Below are 20,878 nucleotides of genomic sequence, written 5' to 3' on the forward strand. Positions count from 1 at the left end.
ATGAGGAACCTGTACATAGACCAGGAGGCTGTCGTTTGAACAGAACAAGGGGATACTGCATGGTTTAAAATCAGGAAGGGAGTGTGTCAGGATTGTATCTTTTCACCATGCTTGTGTCAATCTGTATGCTGAGAAAATAATCTGAGAAGCTGGACTATATGAAGAAGAACATGCCATCAGGATTGGAGGAAGGCTCATCAACAACCTGTGATATGCAGACAACACAACTTTGCTTGCTGAAAGTGAGGATGACTTGAAGTACTTACTGATGAAGATTAAAGAATATAGTCTGAAGTATGGATTACACTTCAATATAAATAAAACAAAAATGCTCACAATTGGACCAATAAAGAGCATCATGATAAATGGAGAAAAGATTGAAGTTGTCAAGGGCTTCATATTACTTGGTTCTACAATCAACACCAATGGAAGCAGCAGTCAAGACATCAGAAGATGCTTTACATTGGGCAACTCTGCTGCAAAAGACCTCTTTCAAGTGCTGAGGAGCAAAGATATCTCCTTGAAAACTAAGGTGTATCTAATCCAGGCCATGGCATTTTCAGTCACCTCATATGCATGTGAGAGCTGGACAATGAATAAGAAGACTGAAGAAGAGTTGATGCTTCTGAGTTGTGGTGTTGGCAAAGAATACTGAGAGAACCATGGACTGCTAAAAGAACTAACAAATCTGTCCTGGAAGAAGTGTAGCCAGAATGCTCCTTGAAAGTGAGAATTGTCAGACTTCATCTCATCTACTTTGGTCATGTTGTCAGAAGAGACCATTCTCTGGAGAAGGATATCATGCTTGGTAAAGTGGAGGGTCAATGAAAAAGGGGAAGGCCCCCCAAAAGATGGATTGACACAGTGGCTGCAACGATGGTTTCAGGTATACCAGGGATCATGAGGCTGGCACATGACTGGGCAGTGTTTCGTTCTGTTGTACATAAGGTCACTATGAGTCAGAGATGACTCAATGGCACCTAGCAACAACCGCAACCCCTACTGTTTTAAGGACACACAGAAAAAGAGTTGTCCTAGAGTTGATTCTGACTCATGGTGACCCATGTGTATCAAAATACAACTGTGTTTCGTAGGGTTTTCAGTGGCTGACTCTGTTTTGAAGTAGATGGTCAAGTCTTTTTTTTCTGAGGACTTGTTAGCCCCCACAATCACATGAGCCAATTCCTCAAAATAAATTGCCATCTGTCTATCTAATCTTACTGGTTCTGTTTGTCTAGAAATCCCTGACTAAGCCAATGGCTTTAGCCTTTTATAAGATAGTGATGAAGTTAAGTATCTATTTATGTAGCCTCTAATTCATAGCTACAGTTTCCTTTTAACCTCTGAAGAGTCAAGTCACACACTTTGGGGATGTAATTGAAAGGTGGGATTACGGGGAGGAACCATGCTGCCAGCATTTGATTTAGGGAGTTCAGAGTATACTGTGTGAAAGAGATGACCTCAGTGAACAGACACATGGGAGTGGGGCCTGCTTCTGTCCATTCCTGCCCACTGTCCTTCTAAGGATGAGGCCAGGGTAATGATGGGTTGTCTAGGTGAGAGATATGGGGAGGGAGACATATTCATTAGTCCTTGATCCATAGAAAAGTTCAACAGATGAGGGAGGAAGGGAAAACAATGGAGGAAGAAAACTTGGCTGCCACCTTACTGAGGGTCCCCTTTTAGATCTGAGTGATAGGACCATATTCTGGATGTTAATAATGATAAGCACAGAGATAATATCTTCTCATAAAAGTTTACCTTAAAAGCCAGGTAAACTGATGATGAATGGTGATTATTAATTTAAGAGAGTGATTTTTTTTTTTTTGCTCAAGGATTCACCACTTCATTCCTTTACAGAAGAAATGGGTTACCCTGTGCATGTACAATGAACTTTGAACAGCCTGGGTTCAGTTTATGCAGTTTTCAAACAGCAACTCTTGAGATGAACACAAAATTTATCTCAAGTGGCCTATTCCACACATGAACAGAGGTGGAAAATTAAGTGACTGTCCCCTTCCCAGATGCAGTTACCTTCCGTGCCATCTGGCTCTGCCTGTTCCTCTCGCTGCTTCTGCTTGAACTTCATGTTCCCATAGTGCATCACAGCTCCTGTCAGCTTGTAGATCCCAACTTTCTCCTCTGAGCTGAAGCCCAAGATGTCAATGGCATTCTAGGAGGGAAAAAGGAGAGCTGTCACAGTGGGACTCAGGAGCCACAGCAGCTTCTTCCCAGCGAAAAGCCCATCCCCCTTAGAGTACGTGAGACAGAGTGGGTGTGTGTTCTCACAAATTTGTGCTGTTAGGTGGGGTGTGGCAAATTAGGGGTTAAAGGTCATTTGTTTAATTTAGCACATTGGTGTAGGCTGGGTGACAATTGTGGGAAGAAAATGTGAACAATCTGGTTTCTTCCATCAAGTAAGAACTGATTGTAATCCTTTTCCACTGTGTACAGATATGGGGACTGCCATCTGAGTGAATGTATTGGGAGGCACTGTGTGGCAGTAGTGGAAAGAAATCTCAGATGCAAAATGGTACAGCAGAGCCCAAAACTACTGTATGACCTACCAATCCCAACTCTAGTTACATACCTATTGGTCAATGGCCATTCTATGTGGGTGTTATAGATATATATATGAGTATATATATATATATATTTTTTTTTTTTCCTGCTTTATACTTTTATGTTTCCTAAATTTTCTTATATGTCTATGTAGGTATATGTGTATAGATAGACATTCATGTGATACATACATCCATTCACATATATACTCATGAATTTATCTATACATGCACACACATACACACATGCTATGAACTGGTAGAGAGAGCGGAGATTAGTTGCTCAGAGATGGTGTATATTATTTAAAAATGCAAGTTCTGGGGCTAGGAAGACACTCTCTGTCACTTATACGCTTTGTGTCTTCAGGTGAGTTATTGCCTTTTTTTTCTAAGACTCAACTTCCAAGTTTATGAAATAGGTACAATACTGGTATCTAGTGAGGCTTACAGGAGATTATACACACCCAGCCACTTAGGTCAGAGTTCACAACTGTAAGTGCTCAACACGTTTACCTACTGTTGTTGTTATTATGATGATTAGTCCTACAGATACTCCCCAAGGATAAAGGCCAGGGACCTAGCAGGTATGCTGAGAAGCTGGGTACCTAAAGAGAGCCTAAGATAGCAGGTAGAAGGAAGAATGGAGAGGCTGCTGCAGAGTGTTTTTTTTTTTTTTCCCCTGTTTTACACTTTTCTGTGTCTGTGTTTTCTAAATTTTCTTGAAGAATGATGGGGGGTGATTTTGTAATCTGAAAACTTCTAACCATGTCTCTTTTTAAATCTTATAAATGCAAAAAGTTATTTCAATTAAAATGCTAGAAAATAGAACTGAAGGCCTGCTTTGGAGAACTTCCTTTATTTCCTATGTTGGAATCTTCTGAAGTGGAGGAGAGGGATTGAATCTGTTCTAATTCTCTGTGAGATCTTAGATCTAATCACTTAGCATCCCTGAGTTCCAATTTTCTCATTAAGTCACTAAGGCGACTCTTAGTTCATAAAGTCAATATATTTATGCTTGACAAAAAAATACTTATAACCCTGCAAACCCAATCCTATATATATACTCAGAAGAAATGAAAGCAGGAAGGCAAACAGAAACCTGTACACCAATGTACATTGCAGCACTTTTCACAATAGCCAAAAGGTGGAAACAACCAAAATGGCCATCAACAGCTGAATGGACACACAAAATGTGGAATATTACGCAGCTATGAAGAGAAATGAAATCCTGATTCATGCCACAACATGGATGAAACTTGAAAACATGCTGAGTGAAATAAGTCAATTATAAAAGGATAAATACTGTATGACATCACTTATATGAAATAGGCAAATATATAGAAACCAAAGGTTAGTGGTTACCAGGGTGAGAAGGAGGGGGAAAGGGGAATTTTTGTTTTGTGGCACTGAGTTTGCATTAATGGTGGTGGAGTAATTAAGGAAAAGATAGAAATGGGGTTACATAACATGAAGAGTATAATCAATGACATTGAATTACACATGTAGAAATTGTTAAATTATTGATTGTTCTGTTGTGTATATTTGCACTACATAAAATAATAATAATTTGAAAAAAAAGAAAGAAACTTACATCAGTGGCCAATAGTTCTTCACTGTCATCAATGCTGGCTACAGTGACCTCTCCTTGACTTACAAAGGGAAAGTCAAAGGGATTGGTTGAAATAAGAAGCAGGTCTGAAACACAAAGATCCTGTTAGTATCTTACACACAACTAACTAGGATTTTTTCCAATAATGGTGATCTGGAAGGTATGACTATCCCAACAGCTTACCAATGAGTTCTGGCTTTTTGTTTGACATGATCTGGTAAAAAATATGATAGCTTCTTTCACTGGATAACTGAAATGTCACTCTTGATTTTTCTAAGAGATCTAAGGTGACAAAAAAAAAAAGTGTTTTCTGGGTACCAGGAGATGTCTCTGTGGTCAAATAAGATGCAGAAGTGACTGGACTTACAGGTCTCGATGTCTGCTGATGCCAACTTTCCTGTGGCTCCGAAATGAATACGAATGAACTTCCCCTGTTCAACAAGTTGATAAACACCACAGTTATTTGATTTATATGATTCTGTGGCAGGTCTCTGTCAGGTACTACTGTAGATGAGTGGGACATGTAGAATCAGGAGGCAGTGATGCCTCTGAGATGACTTTCCTAACCACCCTCTCAAGAAGAGTGAGAACATCCCCCACCCCCATCTGCCTGCTGGAACTCAGAGTCCTCAATCTGAGTCAGCCAAGACTCAAGTAGCTCTCTCCAGAGCACCTGGCCCTGGTCTAACAGCTCAGGAATGCCCCATGCTCTTCTTCAACTCACTGCTTGGGCCACCTCACTCTTGATTGCCTCCTTGCTTTTAATGCTGCTTCCTTATACTGGAACTCTCAAATTTTTCATACAACCTTTGAACTGATGACCTGGTTGGACTGTCTGTCTGACTTCATTTTTGCCTCTGGAATCTAGTTCTGGGATTTCTCACTTAATTTTCACATACTTCTGCTTACAGTCAGATCTAGCTCTGTTTTCCAAGCGATCCCACTCAAGGCCTGGATTTCCTCTTTTTGGGAAGGAGAAGAGAAATTATACACAAACATGTATGTGTATAAAAACCAAAACCAAACTCACTGCCATCAAGTTGGATCCAACTCATAGTGAACCCTCCTTGGGTTTCTGAGGCAATATCCCTACAGCAGTAGATTGCCCAATATTCCTTCCAAGGATGGCTGGTGGGCTTGAACTGCCAGCCTTCTGGTTAGCAGTCAAATGCCTTAGGCACTATGCCACCAGAACTCCTATGTATAGATATACACATATATATGAATGCATATATATGTGTATGTGTTTATACAGATAAATATATACATGGTATGTACTCACATTCACATACCCACTTGTATATATATGTGTTTATATATATGCCATACACACGTATATATGATCTCACCTCTACCTTCCCAAAAAAAGGAAACACACACACACTCACTACTCACATTATCTGCTTAACTGATCATGTACCAAACTGTGACAAATTTTGAGGTCAAGGATATTGCCTTGTTTGTTCATCCACAGAGCCTGGGATGTAGGAGGTGCTCAATAAATGTTTGCTTAATGAAATTTGATAAAGGAGTTAGTGAAAGCTCAGTGGAAGTATGTGTGAATTGTAAATGTTATAAATTCAGTATTTTCTTCTGCTCATAAAGTTGCCCTCAACTTGCAGAGATGTCTGGAGGATAGATTATTGTTGTTGTTAGGTGCCTTGAGTTGGTTCCAACTCATAGTGACTCTATGTACAACAGAAGGAAACACTGCCTGATCCTGCGCCCTCCTCTCAATTGTTGCTATGTTTGAGCCCATTGCTGCAGTCACTGTGTTAGTTCATCTCATTGAGTGTCTTCCTCTTTTTTGTTGACCTTCTACTTTACTAAGTATAATGTCCTTCTCCTGGACTGGTCCCTCTTGACAGCATGTCCAAAGTATATTAGATGAAGTCTAACCATTCTCACTTTTGGCTGTACTTCCTCCAAGATAGATGTGTTCATTCTTCTGGAAGTCAATGGCATGTTCAATATTCTTCACCAACATTATAATTCAAAGGCATCAATTCTTCTTCAGTCTTCCTTATTCATTGCCCAGCTTTTGCATGCTATGAAGTGATTGAAAATACTATGGCTTGGGTCAAGCTTGCCTCAAAGTGTCCTCAAAGTGACATCTTTTCTATTTAACACTTCAAAGAGGTCTTTTGCAGCAAGGCCCAATGCACTATGTCATTTGATTTCTTGACTGCTGCATCCATGGGCATTTATTGTGAATCCAAGTAAGATGAAATCCTTGACAACTTCAATATTTTCTCTGTTTGTTACAATGTTGCTTACTGGTCCAGTTGTGAGAATATTTTTCTTTATGTTGAAATGTGATCCATATGAAATCTTTGATCTTCATCAGTAAATGCTTCAAATCTTCTTTGCTTTCAGCAAGCAAGGTTGTGTCATGTTTGTTAATGAGGCTACCTCCAATCCTGATGCTGCTCTTCTTCATATAGTCCAGCTCCTTGGGTTATTTGCTCAGATCAAATAAGTATGGTAAAAGGATATAACCTCAACCCATACATTTCCTGATTTAAACTACACAGCATTCTTTTGTTCTCTTTGAATGACTGCCTCTTGGTCTATGTATAGGTTCTGCAGGAACACAATTAAGATGTAGCATGACTCAAAGTGAGAAGAAATAGCTAAAAACATCCATTGATAGCTAGAACATGAGATCTGTGCAAAATATGAATCAGGAAAATTGGAAGTTATAAAAAATGAAATGGAATGCTTGAAGATTGATACACTAGGCTGAAATGGATGGTTACCATCCATTTTGAATCAATCATATGATGTCCTGTGTTGGGAATGACAAATTGAAGAAGAGTAGCATTATATTCATTGTCAAAAAGAACTTTTCAAGATCCATCTTGAAGTACAATACTGTCAATGATAGGATAATATCCATAGGCTACAAGAAAGACCAATTAATACACCATTATTCTAACTTACATACCAACCATTACTGCCAAAAGTGAAGAAATTGAAGTGTTTTTTTTTTTTTAAATCAATGTCTACAGTCTGAAATTGATCAAATGTGCAATCAAGATGCATTGATAATTATTGGAGGGTTAAAGGTGGATAGAATGACCAGAATGATTGGGACTTCTGAGTCAGGGTCTGTGAACTAAATAAAGAAGAGCAATAATAACGAGTGTCTGAAGGAATTGTCCTCTACTTTAAATGGGTGCCACATTAGCACAATAAAGAACTTGGTCCAAGTAATTTGCTGTGTAAAATGTGCTCACATGCCCTAAAAGGTAAGGTGTTTAGTTGTGCAGCCAGCTAGACAGGTATGTAAGTGGATAAAGAGCACAGCCAGAGAAAAAAAGGCCAGGGCTCAGATGGAGGTCTTCAATGGATGCATCTACTTTCTCATCACTAATTGTTTTATCTTTGTTGGGTAACTATACAAAATGAGCTTGAGATTACCCATCTACTGAGATGATGAAGTTCTAATGCACTTTTGCAACTATAGGCACAAAAGAGAGCTTCACCTGGGTACTTGCTCCACTGACCAATGAAATTAATTACTGGACTGAGGTTAATTTATTTGGCAGTGTGGAAATAAATGTTTCTTTGCTTGAGCAGATCCTGAGTGAAATGTTGATGATTGAAGCATATCCTTCAATATCTTCAACATTTTTCCATCAACAATTATTTGAGGCCTTCTCCTGCTTGCACAAAGTTTTCTCTATTCCCAATGACTCCTGATTTAGAGGAGATATATCTGCTAACCTAAATCACAATAAGCTTTCTGTGGCTAATAGGTCAATTAATGGGCATTGCCTAATGGATATTTGCATTTCAAAATATTTTCCCTTTAGAGAGACCCATATTTTTGCATAAACAAATTGTTCTCTAATTGTGAAATTTGAATCCCTATGACTTCACGATGTTGTGAGGTGATGCTGACTAGTTAGGGAAGGGGAATTCAATCTTCCAGAAACAAGACCGTATATTCTTCAAAGTGTATCAGAATACCCCATGTGGGTAGATTGATCTGAATCACTTTTGGGTAAGAAGATGCCTAGTCTACCTAGTTTATGTGGCAATTTTCTATATCCAGCAGTGGAGGAGAGGATGTGGTTTTTGGGAGTGGGTAATTTACTGTTGGACTGGGTCTTACAAATCTTGAGGAGTTGTCATTCCTCACGGTCTTGGCATTTCCAAAGGCCTCCAGCAGGGGATTGGCCTGGATGATCTGATCCTCCAGGGTTCCCTAATAATATGTGAAAAGAGGAAAAAGAGAACTTTGGGTAGGGTGTTTTACTGTTTCTGAAATAGCCCCTTGGTGACTCATATATGAATGCTCTGGGCAGGTCCAGAGAGAGAAGTTGACCAGTCCTGTTTGGTGGTCAAAGCAGACATGTTGGGCACTTGCATTTCCCCACCCCCATCCCACAGAGATTTCTTAGTCCCACCATAAACTGAAGTGACTTCCAGCAGGCCAGCTTCCAACCTGGAACATTGACCCTTCCACCTCAATTTCCCTTTCTTTGATAATATCTCATTATATGTCAAGAATTTTTTATAACTTATATCTCTGTGACTTATATACCGTGACTTGTCTAATATTATACACACTTGTGTTCAGAAGTAGAAATGGAACACAATGAAAGTGACTCAAGAAATCATATGGTAGTTAGATACTAGTGATACAAAATTAGCCACATTCATTACAGAAGCAACAGAAGACAGAGTTGGAGTGATCTCTAAGAGGCAACCAAATACCTTGGGAGAGAGAATCACCAGGCCTGCCAACTCAGGCCCATGGCATTGGGGGACACCAAACTCAATTGGTACAACATAGTACATAAAATCTTGTTCCACACCCTACTTTGGTGAGTAGTGACTGGGCTCTTAGCTTTTGAGCGGCCATCTAAGATGCAACTATTGGTCTCCTCTCATCTGAAGCAAAGAAGAGGAAGAAAATCAAAGTCATTTGGAAACAATCAGTCCAAAGATAGATAGACCTCAAGACCGGAAGAACTAGGTGGTGCCAGGCTACCAATGCCAACTACTCAGGAAGGGTTCAGAATGGGAGATCCTGGATAGACTGGGAGGAAAAATGTAGAATACAATTCAAAAACATAAAAATGACCAGAATTATTGGCCAGATGGAGTCTGGTGGGATCCTCCAGACTATGGCCCCAGGATACCCTTCAGGCTTGGGATTGGACTCACTCTCAAGGATCAGCTCTCAGCCCAAACATAGAAAGACTTACATGCAGAACAACCAACTCAGGGTGATGCACCCACCTACTCTAGGGTGATACACCCCTTAGAGCAATCTGCCTTGGGGATAGCACTCACATGGAGGGAAAGCTGGACAGACAGGAGTGCATACTTAAGAAGGGCACAGGAAGGGGATGGTCACAGAGATGGGAGGGGAGGAGAGTGTGTTATGGTTGGGGATAGTAATCGGGGCATGAAATCAAATGTACACAAACTGTTGAATGTAAAACAAATTTTGCACTATAAATTTCCACCCTAAACACACACACAAAAGAAGAAATCAAGTATTTTAAAAAGAAAGAAAATAAATCATATGCTAGAAACAGTGATTCTCAATTTTTTTTTTTTTTTTTTTTTAAGTAGCAGAAGTATTTCATGAGATCCATTACTCTGAAGTCCTCTATTGGACTTTCCCGGAGCTCATCCTTCTGGCTGCAGAGTGTTTGGGAACTATTGGCTCACACAGAGGTTTTCAAAGTGTGGTGCCTGGAGCAGCAGCATGAACATTACCTGGGAACTTATTAGAAGTGCAAACTAGCAGGTGTCACTTGGTTGTTGTTATTAGGGGCCGTCAACTCAGTTCCTACTCCTAGGGTCCCTATGTACAATGAAGAAAACACTGCCTGGTCTTGTGCCATTGTTATAATTGTTGTTATGTTTGAGCCCATTGTTGGCAGCCATTGTGTCAATCCATTTCATTGAGGATCTTCTTTTTTTCACTGACCTTCTACTATACCAAGCATGATGTCCTTCTCTAAGGACTTGTACCTCCTGATAACATGTCCAACCTCACTTCCAAGTGAGTAGATCACACTATAAAACTACTCAATCAGAAACTTTGAGTGTCCCTGTTGTTGTCATGTCCTCCGGATGATTCTGGTATATGCCCAGTTTGAGCACCACTGGTCTAACCCATTCCTTCTTCAGAGGCAGATGTGGAGCTGGTCAAGGTTACATGCACCTGTTACTGATGGAGCTACTATTAGAATGTGAGTCTACTAGTTGGAATGGCCTCCTGCCTTACTCCCTAAACACCTGTGAAGAAAGACCATGTGCTATGCAGCCCGGGTGAGGATAACACTCCGCATACACTTGGTGCTTACCCAGCATTTATTAAGTTATGCTTATTCTAATTAGGCTCTGGGTTCAAAGACCTGCTCACCTGCATTTTGCCTGGCTGTTGCTCCTTCTTCTTATCTCCAGTAACTGCGATTGTTGCAAAGTACTGGATGACACGCTTGGTGTTCACTGTCTTCCCAGCCCCAGATTCTCCACTATTGATTTAAAAATGAGTGGAATAAAGGAGACTGGAAGGAATGGTACTGGCTTCCAAGTCGTTGGGATACAAAATCAGATTACTCACGTGATGAGGATGGACTGGTTGTCTCGATCTAGAACCACAGAAACAAAACACAACAAACAGAATATAAAAATTGGGCAACTTTAAATCAAACCCAGAACCAAACTTGTTGCCATCAAGTTGATTCCAACTCATGGCAACTCCATGTTTTATAAACTAGGGTTTTGTTAGCTGTAATCTTTCTTGCTCCATGGGGCTTTCTTTGCTGTAATCTCTACAGAAGCAGATTATGAGGCCTTTTTCGTATGGTGCTACTGAGTGAGGGTGAGCCACCAACCTTTTGGTTAGTAGTCTGTTGTGAATCATTTGTGCCATGCAAGGATCTTAGAGCAACATTGGGAGTGGTTAAAAAGAATCAGAAAAGCAGCAGAGAACAAGGGTTTTAGCTCTGGCTTTGCCATTAACGAGTAGTGTAATTTAGGCTTTTGTTTAAACAGTTCTAGGAACAAAGTCCTGGTGATCTACTTCAGAAAATCAGTGAATGTAAACCCTGTGGGTCACAATCGTGGAGACGGCACAGGGCTGAGCAGTGTTTCATTCTGTTGTGCACAGTGTCACCATTAGTTGGGGGCCAACTTGAGGGCAGCTAACAACAGTAGCATTCTTCTTTGGGGCAATTCACGCAGATTCCCAAAGTGTGGGATGTGAAACATGGGCAACTTGAAAGGTGCAGAGTGAACCCCATAGTGCAAAATGTATTGCTGTTAATAGATTTTTACCTTCTTGATATCTCTTTCTAATCTCGTTATATCTTTGTGAAAAAGAAAGCAAGTTTCAGACTCGGAGCTTGTGGAAAATAACAGCCTCTAATTAGAATTTATGCACATGACTTGGTTGCCATTGTATTTTTATTTTCTATTATCTTCTGTTCGTGGAAAGTGAAGTTGGTTGTCTGTTTATAATCATGATATTAATCTTCCCCCTAAAACTAATATAACTTCAGTCAATTTAAAGAAAAATACTGAGTACTGTACAGAAATGCCAAAGATTATGAATGTGATATAAGGATGACTAAAGTTCAGTTAGGGAGTTCTGGTGGCATAATACCTAAGACATTTGATTGCTAACCAGAAGGCTGGTGGTTCAAACCCACTAGCCACTCCCCAGAAGGAAGGTTGGTCAATCTACTTGCGTAGTGATACTGCCTCTGAAACCGAAGGAAGGGTCACTATGAGTCGGAGCCGACTCCATGGCAGTGGTTGTGTTGCATTAAAGTTTGGTTAACATTGTACTAGATAATTTTTAAGCAAGTTCAGATGTCATATGTTTGCTTCTACTTCTTGTATCTGTGCTAAGTTAAGTCAGGTGAAATTTGGACAGATAGAAATGTTATTAAGCATGACAGTGTAACAGTATTACATATCTCTACTTCCTGTGCCATTTTGGACATTTAGAAAGGAGAAGGGGGCCTGAGATTGCAGAAGCAGGCAGGTGAAGGGACAATGCTATACCTATTTCTCCAACTTTGCAGTTCCTAAGTGGCTACTAATACAGTCTCTCTCCCAAGCATGCCCATATTACAGGGTTCCTTGAGACATCTCCTTGTGCTCCCCAAACTTCCAAATAAGAGTGTTCTTAGTATGACTACATCATGATCACGAGCCTGACTATGTACTGGAACTGATTAGGGAAACTAGTGCATCTCTGGGCTTCTATCATAAAATCATCTGAATCTCCTAATTATACCTTGATCATTCTATCATTGAGATGATCAAGGCTTGTTGTTGTTGTTGTTGCTGTCAGGTCATCCATGACCCATGCCAACCCCATGAGCAGCAGAATGAAATGCTGCCTGGTCCTGTGCCATCCTCATCATTGGTTGTAGATCAGACCATTGTGATCCATGGAGTTTTCACTGGCTGAGTTTTTCAAGTAGATCTCTATGCCTTTCTTCCGAGTCCATCTTAGTCTGGAAGCTTCACTGAAACTTGTTCAGCCACATAGCAATATGCAAGCCTCTACTGACAAACGGGTGGTGGTGGCTGCTCTTGTGGTACATTGTGCAGGAATAGAAACTGGGTTAAGGGGTTGGATAATTAAATAAAAACTATTTCCAAAATATGGATAGAAGAAATCACTCACCAGTCAGCATGAACTGGTAGGCATTGTCAGAGATGGAGAAGATGTGGGGTGGGGCCTCTTGGCGTTTTTTGCCTCTGTAGGCTGTCACTACCTCAGGGTTATACACTGGCAGCCACTTGTAGGGGTTGACAGTGACACAGAAGAGGCCTGAGTAGGTCTGTGGGAAATAAGAACCATGGAAGAAGACTGACTAGCCCCAGCTAGATTGTTGTAATGAAAGACTTGTCCCCCAAGATTTGGCAAGTTTGCTCACATAGATCATCCAGGCTGCATAGCGCTCTTTGAGGTTGTAGAGCACAGCAGGCTCGTGCAGGTGAGTCATCATGGCCATGTCCTCAATCTTGTCAAATTTGGGTGGGTTCATGGGGAACACCTGGTCACTGTTCAGAGTGATTGTCTGGGCATTGAGAAGAAAAGTATGTGATGAATGGGAGAACCAATGATCTATGCCAAACCTTGCTGGTGTGATGGAAGCAATGAGATATTGTGTAAAATTGCCCCATTCCCTGTATAACTTTATGGATTATTTCCATGCCCTGAGGTAATCCATAAATAAAACAAAACCCAAACTCACTGCTGTGGAGTCGGATCTGACTCATAGCAACCCCTCCTCGGATTTCCGAGGCAGTATCACTATGGAAGTAGATTGCCCAACCTTCTTTCCGAAGAGTGGCTGGTGGGTTTGAACTGCCAGCCTTCTGGTTAGCAGTCAAGTGCCTTAGGCACTTCACTACCAGAGCTCCCAATCCATAAATAATAGTCCTTTATTAAAACAATCTGGTTAAACTACAATACAAAATTACTCAGCTGTTAACTGAAAGGCTGGATCAGTCCACCAAGAGTTGCCTCAGAAGAAAGTCCTGGTGATCTACTTCTGAGAAATCAGCTATTGAAAACCCTGTGGTGCCCAGTTCTACTCTGACACATGTGGGTTCACCGTGAGTCAGAGTCAATTCCACAGTAACTAGTTGGTCAAATTGCATAATCAATTCTGGTCTGATGCCTCCCAATCAGTGTGCCATATATATGTTAGGAATGGGGTCTACAGGTGTGCAGAGCTATAGATTCTTGCAGCCCTCAAGGTAGTCAGGTGAGGCTTAGGGTAGTGTTTTGGATTGAATTGTGTCTCCCAAAATATGTATTGAATGCCTAGCTTTTGTACCTGTGAATACACTCCTGTTTGGAAATAGGGGTTTTCTTTTGTTGTGTTAATGAAGTCCACCAGAGTAGGGTGAATCCTAAACCTCATCACTTCTGAGTTATAAAACAAGCATAATAGACATAGAGACACATACAGGGGAGACACACATCTGTCATGCCATGTGAGAATCGTCTATAAGCCAAGGAATACCAAAGAATGTCAAGGAACAAAGAAGTACCCAGGGTTACCAACAAGGAAGGAATTGACACAGCTAAGACCCTGATTTGAACTTTTAGCCCCCAGAACTGTGAGAAAATAATTTTATGTTCTTGAAAGCCACCCACTTGTGATATTTGTATTATAGTTGCACTAGGAAACGAAGACAGGTAGCCAAAGCCAAGCCAGTTTGCCTCTGTTTTTATCTGATTTATTGTGTTGAGATGAGATAAAGGTTGGAGGGTTGAAAAGAACCAATATATCCAGAACATTTCCACCTCAATATTTATGCTCATACAGGTCTCTTTCTTTAAAATATCTTCACTGAAATTATATCTAGTTGTTGTTGCTATGTGCCATCAAGTGGGACCCAACTCATAGCGACCCCTCCTTGGGTTTTCAATGTGGTATCACTATGGAAGTAGATTGCCCAATCTTCCTTCCGAGGAGTGCTTATGTCTAGAAACCTTCAAAGCTCAGCTTAAGTGCCAGCACTTCCATGACCCATGTTGTCTCTTCTGTGTGTCTCAAAGGCTCCCATAATTCTTTATATCTCTATTCTAGTGGTTAAAACACTTGGGCTTATATCCTGGTTCATGGTTGAATACTATTTTGAGACTATTACTTCATGTTTCTCCCCTCTGTGCTTTTTCCTCCTTCCTCCTCCACATAAGCATATGTGGCTCTATACTCCATTACTCAGGAAAGGTGGAAAATAAGGCAGAAAATGAAGTCTATTTTCCAAAAGCCTAAGTCTTAGAAGAGCTTTGAAGGTTTTATAGAAAACGCAAAAGGAAGGGGATTTGTTGGTATAGACCATATTTCTTGGGAGGTTGGGTGAGAGGATGATCTTCTGCCTCACTACTCTAGACTACAGAGAAATATCCAAGATAGCAAAAGCAGAGACACAAAGTGTGTATATCCTAAAGCTTCAGGGACTGGACCCAGTTTCCTAGTATACCCTCCAGGGAGGCAGTGAGACCTCAATGTAGCACTATTCTGAAAATGGTGGTACAATCCTGGGGGATTCCCAGATAACTGAAGGAAAAAAAAAATCCATCCCAGTGAAAAGGGGCTGGAATCAGAGATGAGTTTAATTTTAAAAAGATAAAAAGGAAGATCTGTCTTATATTGCTGAGTTTGTGAACTGAGATTCATCCTTGCTATATATATCTTAATTCCCATGTGAGATGGTAAACTTTGGGAGGGAAGATATTGAGTTTTTCTTGTATTTGCAAATGGACCAACACTGTGACCTAGACATGGTGGGTGTCCAATACTTATTAGATTGAACAGTCTATTGCAATTGTACACATTAAGTAATGCAATGCCACTTGAGCCTCCTCTGTAAGGTCAGGGCATTACATTTGGTCAGGCCATCCACGAGGAATCAGCAGCAGTTTATTTTTTAAGTAGCTCAGCCTCTTCCACCTTCACCTACTCCTTTCCTCCAAAATAAATACCAAAAAAACTCTGAGTGTCAAAGTCCTCAGAGAAGGAAAGCGGCTGGGGCAAAGGGGTATGCAGCTTTCACCTGCTAATTCACTATGGAATAAATACACATATGTTTGGTTTCATCTTCAGGTTTCTATTGACCAACATGCAATTTCTAATATCTCACTCAAAGGGAAATGAGGGTGTCCATATCATCTAATAGATCTGACATTAAGACTTACCCGATCATCGAGGGTCTTGACTGTGACTTTGTCATTCTCCCTGTTCTGGATCATACCTTTCACGTACATTTCCTTATCATCCACTGCAAAGCAGGCTTTCTTAGAATCAAATGGGCGGTTCTGAGCCTCAATTCGCTCCTTCTCTGGTTTCCGGAGGTAGGGAGCTGCTTCTCCAAAAACAGCCATCTCTGCATCAGAGATCATGACTGCAGGGGGCTGGAAACACCAGGGGAACCACTGAGACTGTGCCTGGGTGACTCCTCCACCTGAAGGGCCCTGACCCTGTTATTTCCACTCAGACAGGGATCCAGACTCAAAGCCTTCCAGGATTAATTCCTCCCCAAGAGAGCCAGGACCATGCCAAGGGGCTTAGAGTGGGCAAGTGGGAGTGAGCTAAGGGGGGTATTTTACTCAAAAAGGGTGTGTGTGTGTGTGCTATTCCTACTGAGTCCCTGGGTAGTGCAAATGATTCATGCTTTCAGCTACTAACTGAAACTTTGTAGGTTCAAGTCCACCTGGTGTTACCTCAGAAGAAAGGCTTGGTGATTTACTTCTGAAAAATCAGCCATTGAAAATTCTATGGAGCACAGTTCTACTCTGACACTCATGAGGTCTCTATGAGTTGGAATTGACTTGTTGGTACCTTTTTTCTGTTTGTTTGTTTATTTGTTTGTTTTATTTCAATAGAAAGAGAAGCATCTACTTCCATCTAGGTCTTATTTTGATAAGTTGCATTTTAGTTTTATTTTGGCCAATGGCTCTATTGAATAATCTGTAGGTTAGTGGTTAAAGTCTCATTGAAAAAGTCTGGGATTCAGTCTAGCATCCATAAGAAGGTTCCTGGCCTGTGAACATCATGTTGATTTAACTTTTCTCAGTTACTACCTGGGGGATGAAGAAGATTTAATTCAATACTCCTTTCCCCTTTGATTTCTCTGAGTAGTCCCTAGTGTCATGAATTAAGTAGGTTTTACTAGAGAAACAGTTCTCAAACTTTGTGGGCTCAGGACCCTGTACACTCTTAAAAATTATTGAGAACCAAGTGAATTTATTTATGTTGGTCATATCTATCAGTATTTAACATGCTAGAAATTAAAACAGAGAAAATTTAAAAATACTAGTTCATTTCAAATGGAAATGAATAAAATCCATTACATGTTAATATAAACAACACATATTTTATGAAAAATGACAATTTTTTTTTTACATAGAAATGAATGAGAAGAGTGACATTGTTTTTCATTATTGAAAATCTCTCTTGTGTCTAGCTTAATAAAAGACAGCTGGATTCTCTGGTTTTTACAAATTCCCTTAATTTCTGTTCATCTGAAAATGACCTGATTTCACCACTATATTTGATGGACAATTTTGTCAGGTATATAATTCTTGGTTGACAATTTTTTCCTTTCAGGGTTTTTTATATATCGTCCCATTGCCTCCTTGTCTGTGTGGTTTCTGCCAAAAATCAGAGCTGTTTTACTGGTTGCCCTTTGTAAGTAAATTTTTGTTTTTCTTGACATGATTTCCGGATTCCTTCTTTCTCTTTGGTTTTGGAAATTTTGATTATGTATCTTAGTGATTTTCTTTTGGGGTGTATCCTGCTTGAGGTTAGTTGAACTTCTTGAATGCATATCTTGTCTTTCATCATATTAGGGAAGCTCTCTTCCAGCAAATCTTTGACAGTTTTCTCTGTGGTTTTATTTATCTCTTCTTGTTCTGAAATTCTGATAACGTGTAAGTTATTCCTCTTGATGGTGTCTCATACAAATCTTAGACTTTCTTCATTTTTTTGGTTCTGTTTTCTGATTGTTTCCTTAACAAAATGATTGAGAGATTTGTCTTCAGTCTCGCTAATTCTGTCTTCCATGGATTCAATTCTACTTCTTTACCCTTTCAATATGTTATCTATTTCTGAAATTTTAGTATTAATCTTCCATATTCTATTTGCTGTTTTTGTATGGTTTCTAACTTTCCACTTATTTTGTCAATTTATTCTTGTGTGGTTTTCCTGAATTCTTCTAGAGTTTTGTCTGTTTTTTCTTTAATTTTTTTCAGTGTTTTCCTTGACCCACCTCTCAATTCATTAAAGGTACCTAAACATAACTCTTATAAATTCTTTATCAGGTTGTTCCAATGCCAGTTCTTCCTTAGGGAGGTTTCCTGCCTCTATATTTTGGTCCCTTGTTTATATTACTTTAACTTGCTTCTTTGTGTGAACTGGAATTGTCAGTTGACTCTGAGACATTGTGATGTAATTGTATTTGTTTTTTATTGGTGATTGTATGTGGTGTGGTTGGCCCATTTTTTTCCTACTTTATTTTGTTTTGATCTATCTGAGCAAGTGGGACTAGTGTGCTACTTCGATAGCCCTTAGGCACTTGCCACCTGTCTCCTGGTGGGTGTGATAAAGATGAGAATGTGTGCACAGTTCTCAGTTGACTGTTTGTGTAGAGAAGTTGAGGGTGGAATGGACTGGTATTAGCTGCCATCTGTCACTGACCAGTTGGTGCAGAAGCAGGTGGTGGCCCTCACCCAGTGAGTGGGGCTGTAGGAGGTACGGATGTGGTTAGGTTGTGTGGGTACTGCTGGACAGCTAGATTTTCACATTTGCTTCTGTATTCAGTCTGTTGCTATATATTATTTTGGCTAAAGCCTATCTAGAAAATCTGGCTTTTCACAGTTATATAATTTGGAAAAGGAAAGAGTATTTTAATAGCTTTTTCAAATAATTGCAGATATCCTTCTTTGATGCTATACCAAAACCTGACAAGTGGTACCTTCTTAAAGGCTAGTTGTAATGTGGAATCTCATATAATCAGTGTACTCTACCACATTGTAATCCATTGGTCTGTCTTGCACTTTGATTGCCTCTTTTATCCATATATGAACATCATACATTAGAAATTTAGAAAATACTGGTTCACTGAGTTATTCAGAACATTATATGACACTTTTTATTGTACAATAGAAAAATTCACATTCAGTGATGTCAGCACTGATCTCATCAGCAAATTCTTTATTAGGAATAGGCCATGTTCATGGTGGCAAGCACAAGTTTTCAGAAATTCTAAGTTTTGCTGTAAAGCTCAAATTTATCACTAGTCACAAATACTGTTAGTTGTTTTATTTGAAGTGACAAGCACAGGTTTTTCCTTTTCAAGAATTTTTCTGCCAAGTATCCAAGTTGATTAATTGTAGTTTGTCTGTTAGTCATTCTTTAAAGCAAAAATGATGCTTTGTGAATAAAATGTTCAGTTTAGCTTGCAACTCAAACAACTGCACCTGTGCTTTTCCTTGAGACAGCTGTCAAACTTTGGTATGTAACTTTTGGTAAGTGAAGGAGTGCTTTATGAGTACTTCCCATTTTAGCACATAGAATATTTAAAAGATATTATGGAGAGCAGAGTTAGTAAAATTGATAAATTTTACTGCTGTGAATTTTAAGTCATTTTTAAGTGAAACTAACTTTTAATTTTTTTTTTTAATTTGATTTCACTTTTTATGACTGTATGACAGTAAAAAATGCAGTGATTACTTGTATAGTTAAATGATCCCTGGTGATAAAGTGGTTAAGTGTTGCCTAAACAATCAGTTGTTCGTTCAAACCCACCATCCACTCTGAGGGAGAAAGATGTACAGTCTGCTTCCATAAAGACTATAGCCTTGGAAACCCTACGGGGCAGTTTTACTTTGTTCTATAGGATTGCTACATGTCAGAATCAATCCACAGCAATGAGGACTTACATATAGTTTGGTGCCATGCATTTTATCTATCTTTGTTTTCACATCATTAAGTTAAAACAGTGCAGAAGGAAAATAATATCTTAGTATTTTTATAAAATAAGGATATGGGTGGTTCAGTAGTAGAATTCTCATCTTTCATGTGGGAGACCTGGTTTTAATTCTGGCCAACACACTTCATGCACAGCCATCATCTATCTGTCACAGATTTTCATGGAGCTTCCAGAATAAGATGGATAGGAAGAAAGGTCTGTTTTCAAAAATTCACCAATGAAAACCATATGGATCGCAATAGTCAGATCCACAACCAGTCATGGGGATGGTACAAGAACTGGCAGCATTTGTTCCACTGTGGAACTTGATGACAGCTAATAACAACATTATTATGAAAATTGTTTTGATCTCATGTGCCTCCTGAGAGAGTCTTGGAGATCCCCAAGAATCTGTGGCCACACTTTGAGAACTGCTGCACTATGTAGTATGAGGGAATCTTGGCAAGTTACAGGCTTCAACAAACAAACACATTGCCATCGAGTCGGATCCGACTCATAGTGACTCCTCCTTGGGTTTCTGAGGTGGTATCCCTATGCAAGTAGATTGCCCAACCTTCCTTCCGAGGAGTGGCTGGTGGGTTTGAACTGCCACTTTTCTGGTTAGCAGTTAAATGCCTCAGGCACTACTCTACCAGAGCTCTTAGTTTTATGGTCTCATATTATTTAGCCTGACTAGTTAGAATTGACTCAATGGTGCAAAACAACAGTTTTAAGTATGAGCTCAAAGTGTTGTGGGAAAACTTGTTATTGTTGTTAGTTACCGTCAAGTCAGTTCTGACTTTTGGTGGCCCCGCATGTGCAGAGTAGAACTGCTCCGTAGTGTTTTCAAGATTGTGATCTTAGAAAGTAAATAGCCAGACCTTACTTCCAAGGCATCTCTGGGTGAGTTTGAATCACCAACTTTCAGTTTGTAGAGTAGCACTTAGCCACTTGTGCCACCCAGGGATTCCTGTTGGAGGATTATACACATCAAAATCATCTGCAACAGAATCTCTGTGATTGGGACCAGGGAGTCTGATTGTGTGTGTGTGTGACAAGCTGCTTTATAATTTGAATTTATCATCTTAAATTCCACACCAGGATTATGTACACGTGTGCTTTTTTTTTTTTTTTTTTTTTTTTTTGGTAATGTTGGAGGGGACCTTATGTTTTGGTAAGGGTCTCGAAAAGTGTGCTGTTTGAGAACCAGTGATTTAAAGCACTAGTTTGT

General features: G+C 39.8%; 1 protein-coding gene across 1 annotated transcript in view; it reads right to left on the bottom strand.

The window, feature by feature from the left end:
- The window catches only part of MYH13 (myosin heavy chain 13), a 67,286-nt gene extending 51,208 nt beyond the window's left edge, over positions 1-16,078 (bottom strand). Inside the window, exons 1-10 of the mRNA XM_007948058.1 lie at positions 15,875-16,078; positions 13,095-13,238; positions 12,842-12,998; positions 10,763-10,790; positions 10,562-10,673; positions 8,291-8,383; positions 4,538-4,601; positions 4,354-4,452; positions 4,153-4,256; positions 2,035-2,173 (exon numbers count right to left, since the gene is read on the bottom strand). Coding sequence (XP_007946249.1) covers positions 2,035-2,173; positions 4,153-4,256; positions 4,354-4,452; positions 4,538-4,601; positions 8,291-8,383; positions 10,562-10,673; positions 10,763-10,790; positions 12,842-12,998; positions 13,095-13,238; positions 15,875-16,078 — 1,144 coding nt within the window. The remainder of the gene's footprint in view (positions 1-2,034; positions 2,174-4,152; positions 4,257-4,353; positions 4,453-4,537; positions 4,602-8,290; positions 8,384-10,561; positions 10,674-10,762; positions 10,791-12,841; positions 12,999-13,094; positions 13,239-15,874) is intronic.
- Positions 16,079-20,878: the final 4,800 nt, after the last annotated feature.

Source organism: Orycteropus afer, unplaced genomic scaffold (assembly GCF_000298275.1).
Source record: "Orycteropus afer afer isolate SDZICR_OR568_19922 unplaced genomic scaffold, OryAfe1.0 scaffold00199, whole genome shotgun sequence".
NCBI classification, from domain to species: Eukaryota; Metazoa; Chordata; class Mammalia; order Tubulidentata; family Orycteropodidae; genus Orycteropus; species Orycteropus afer.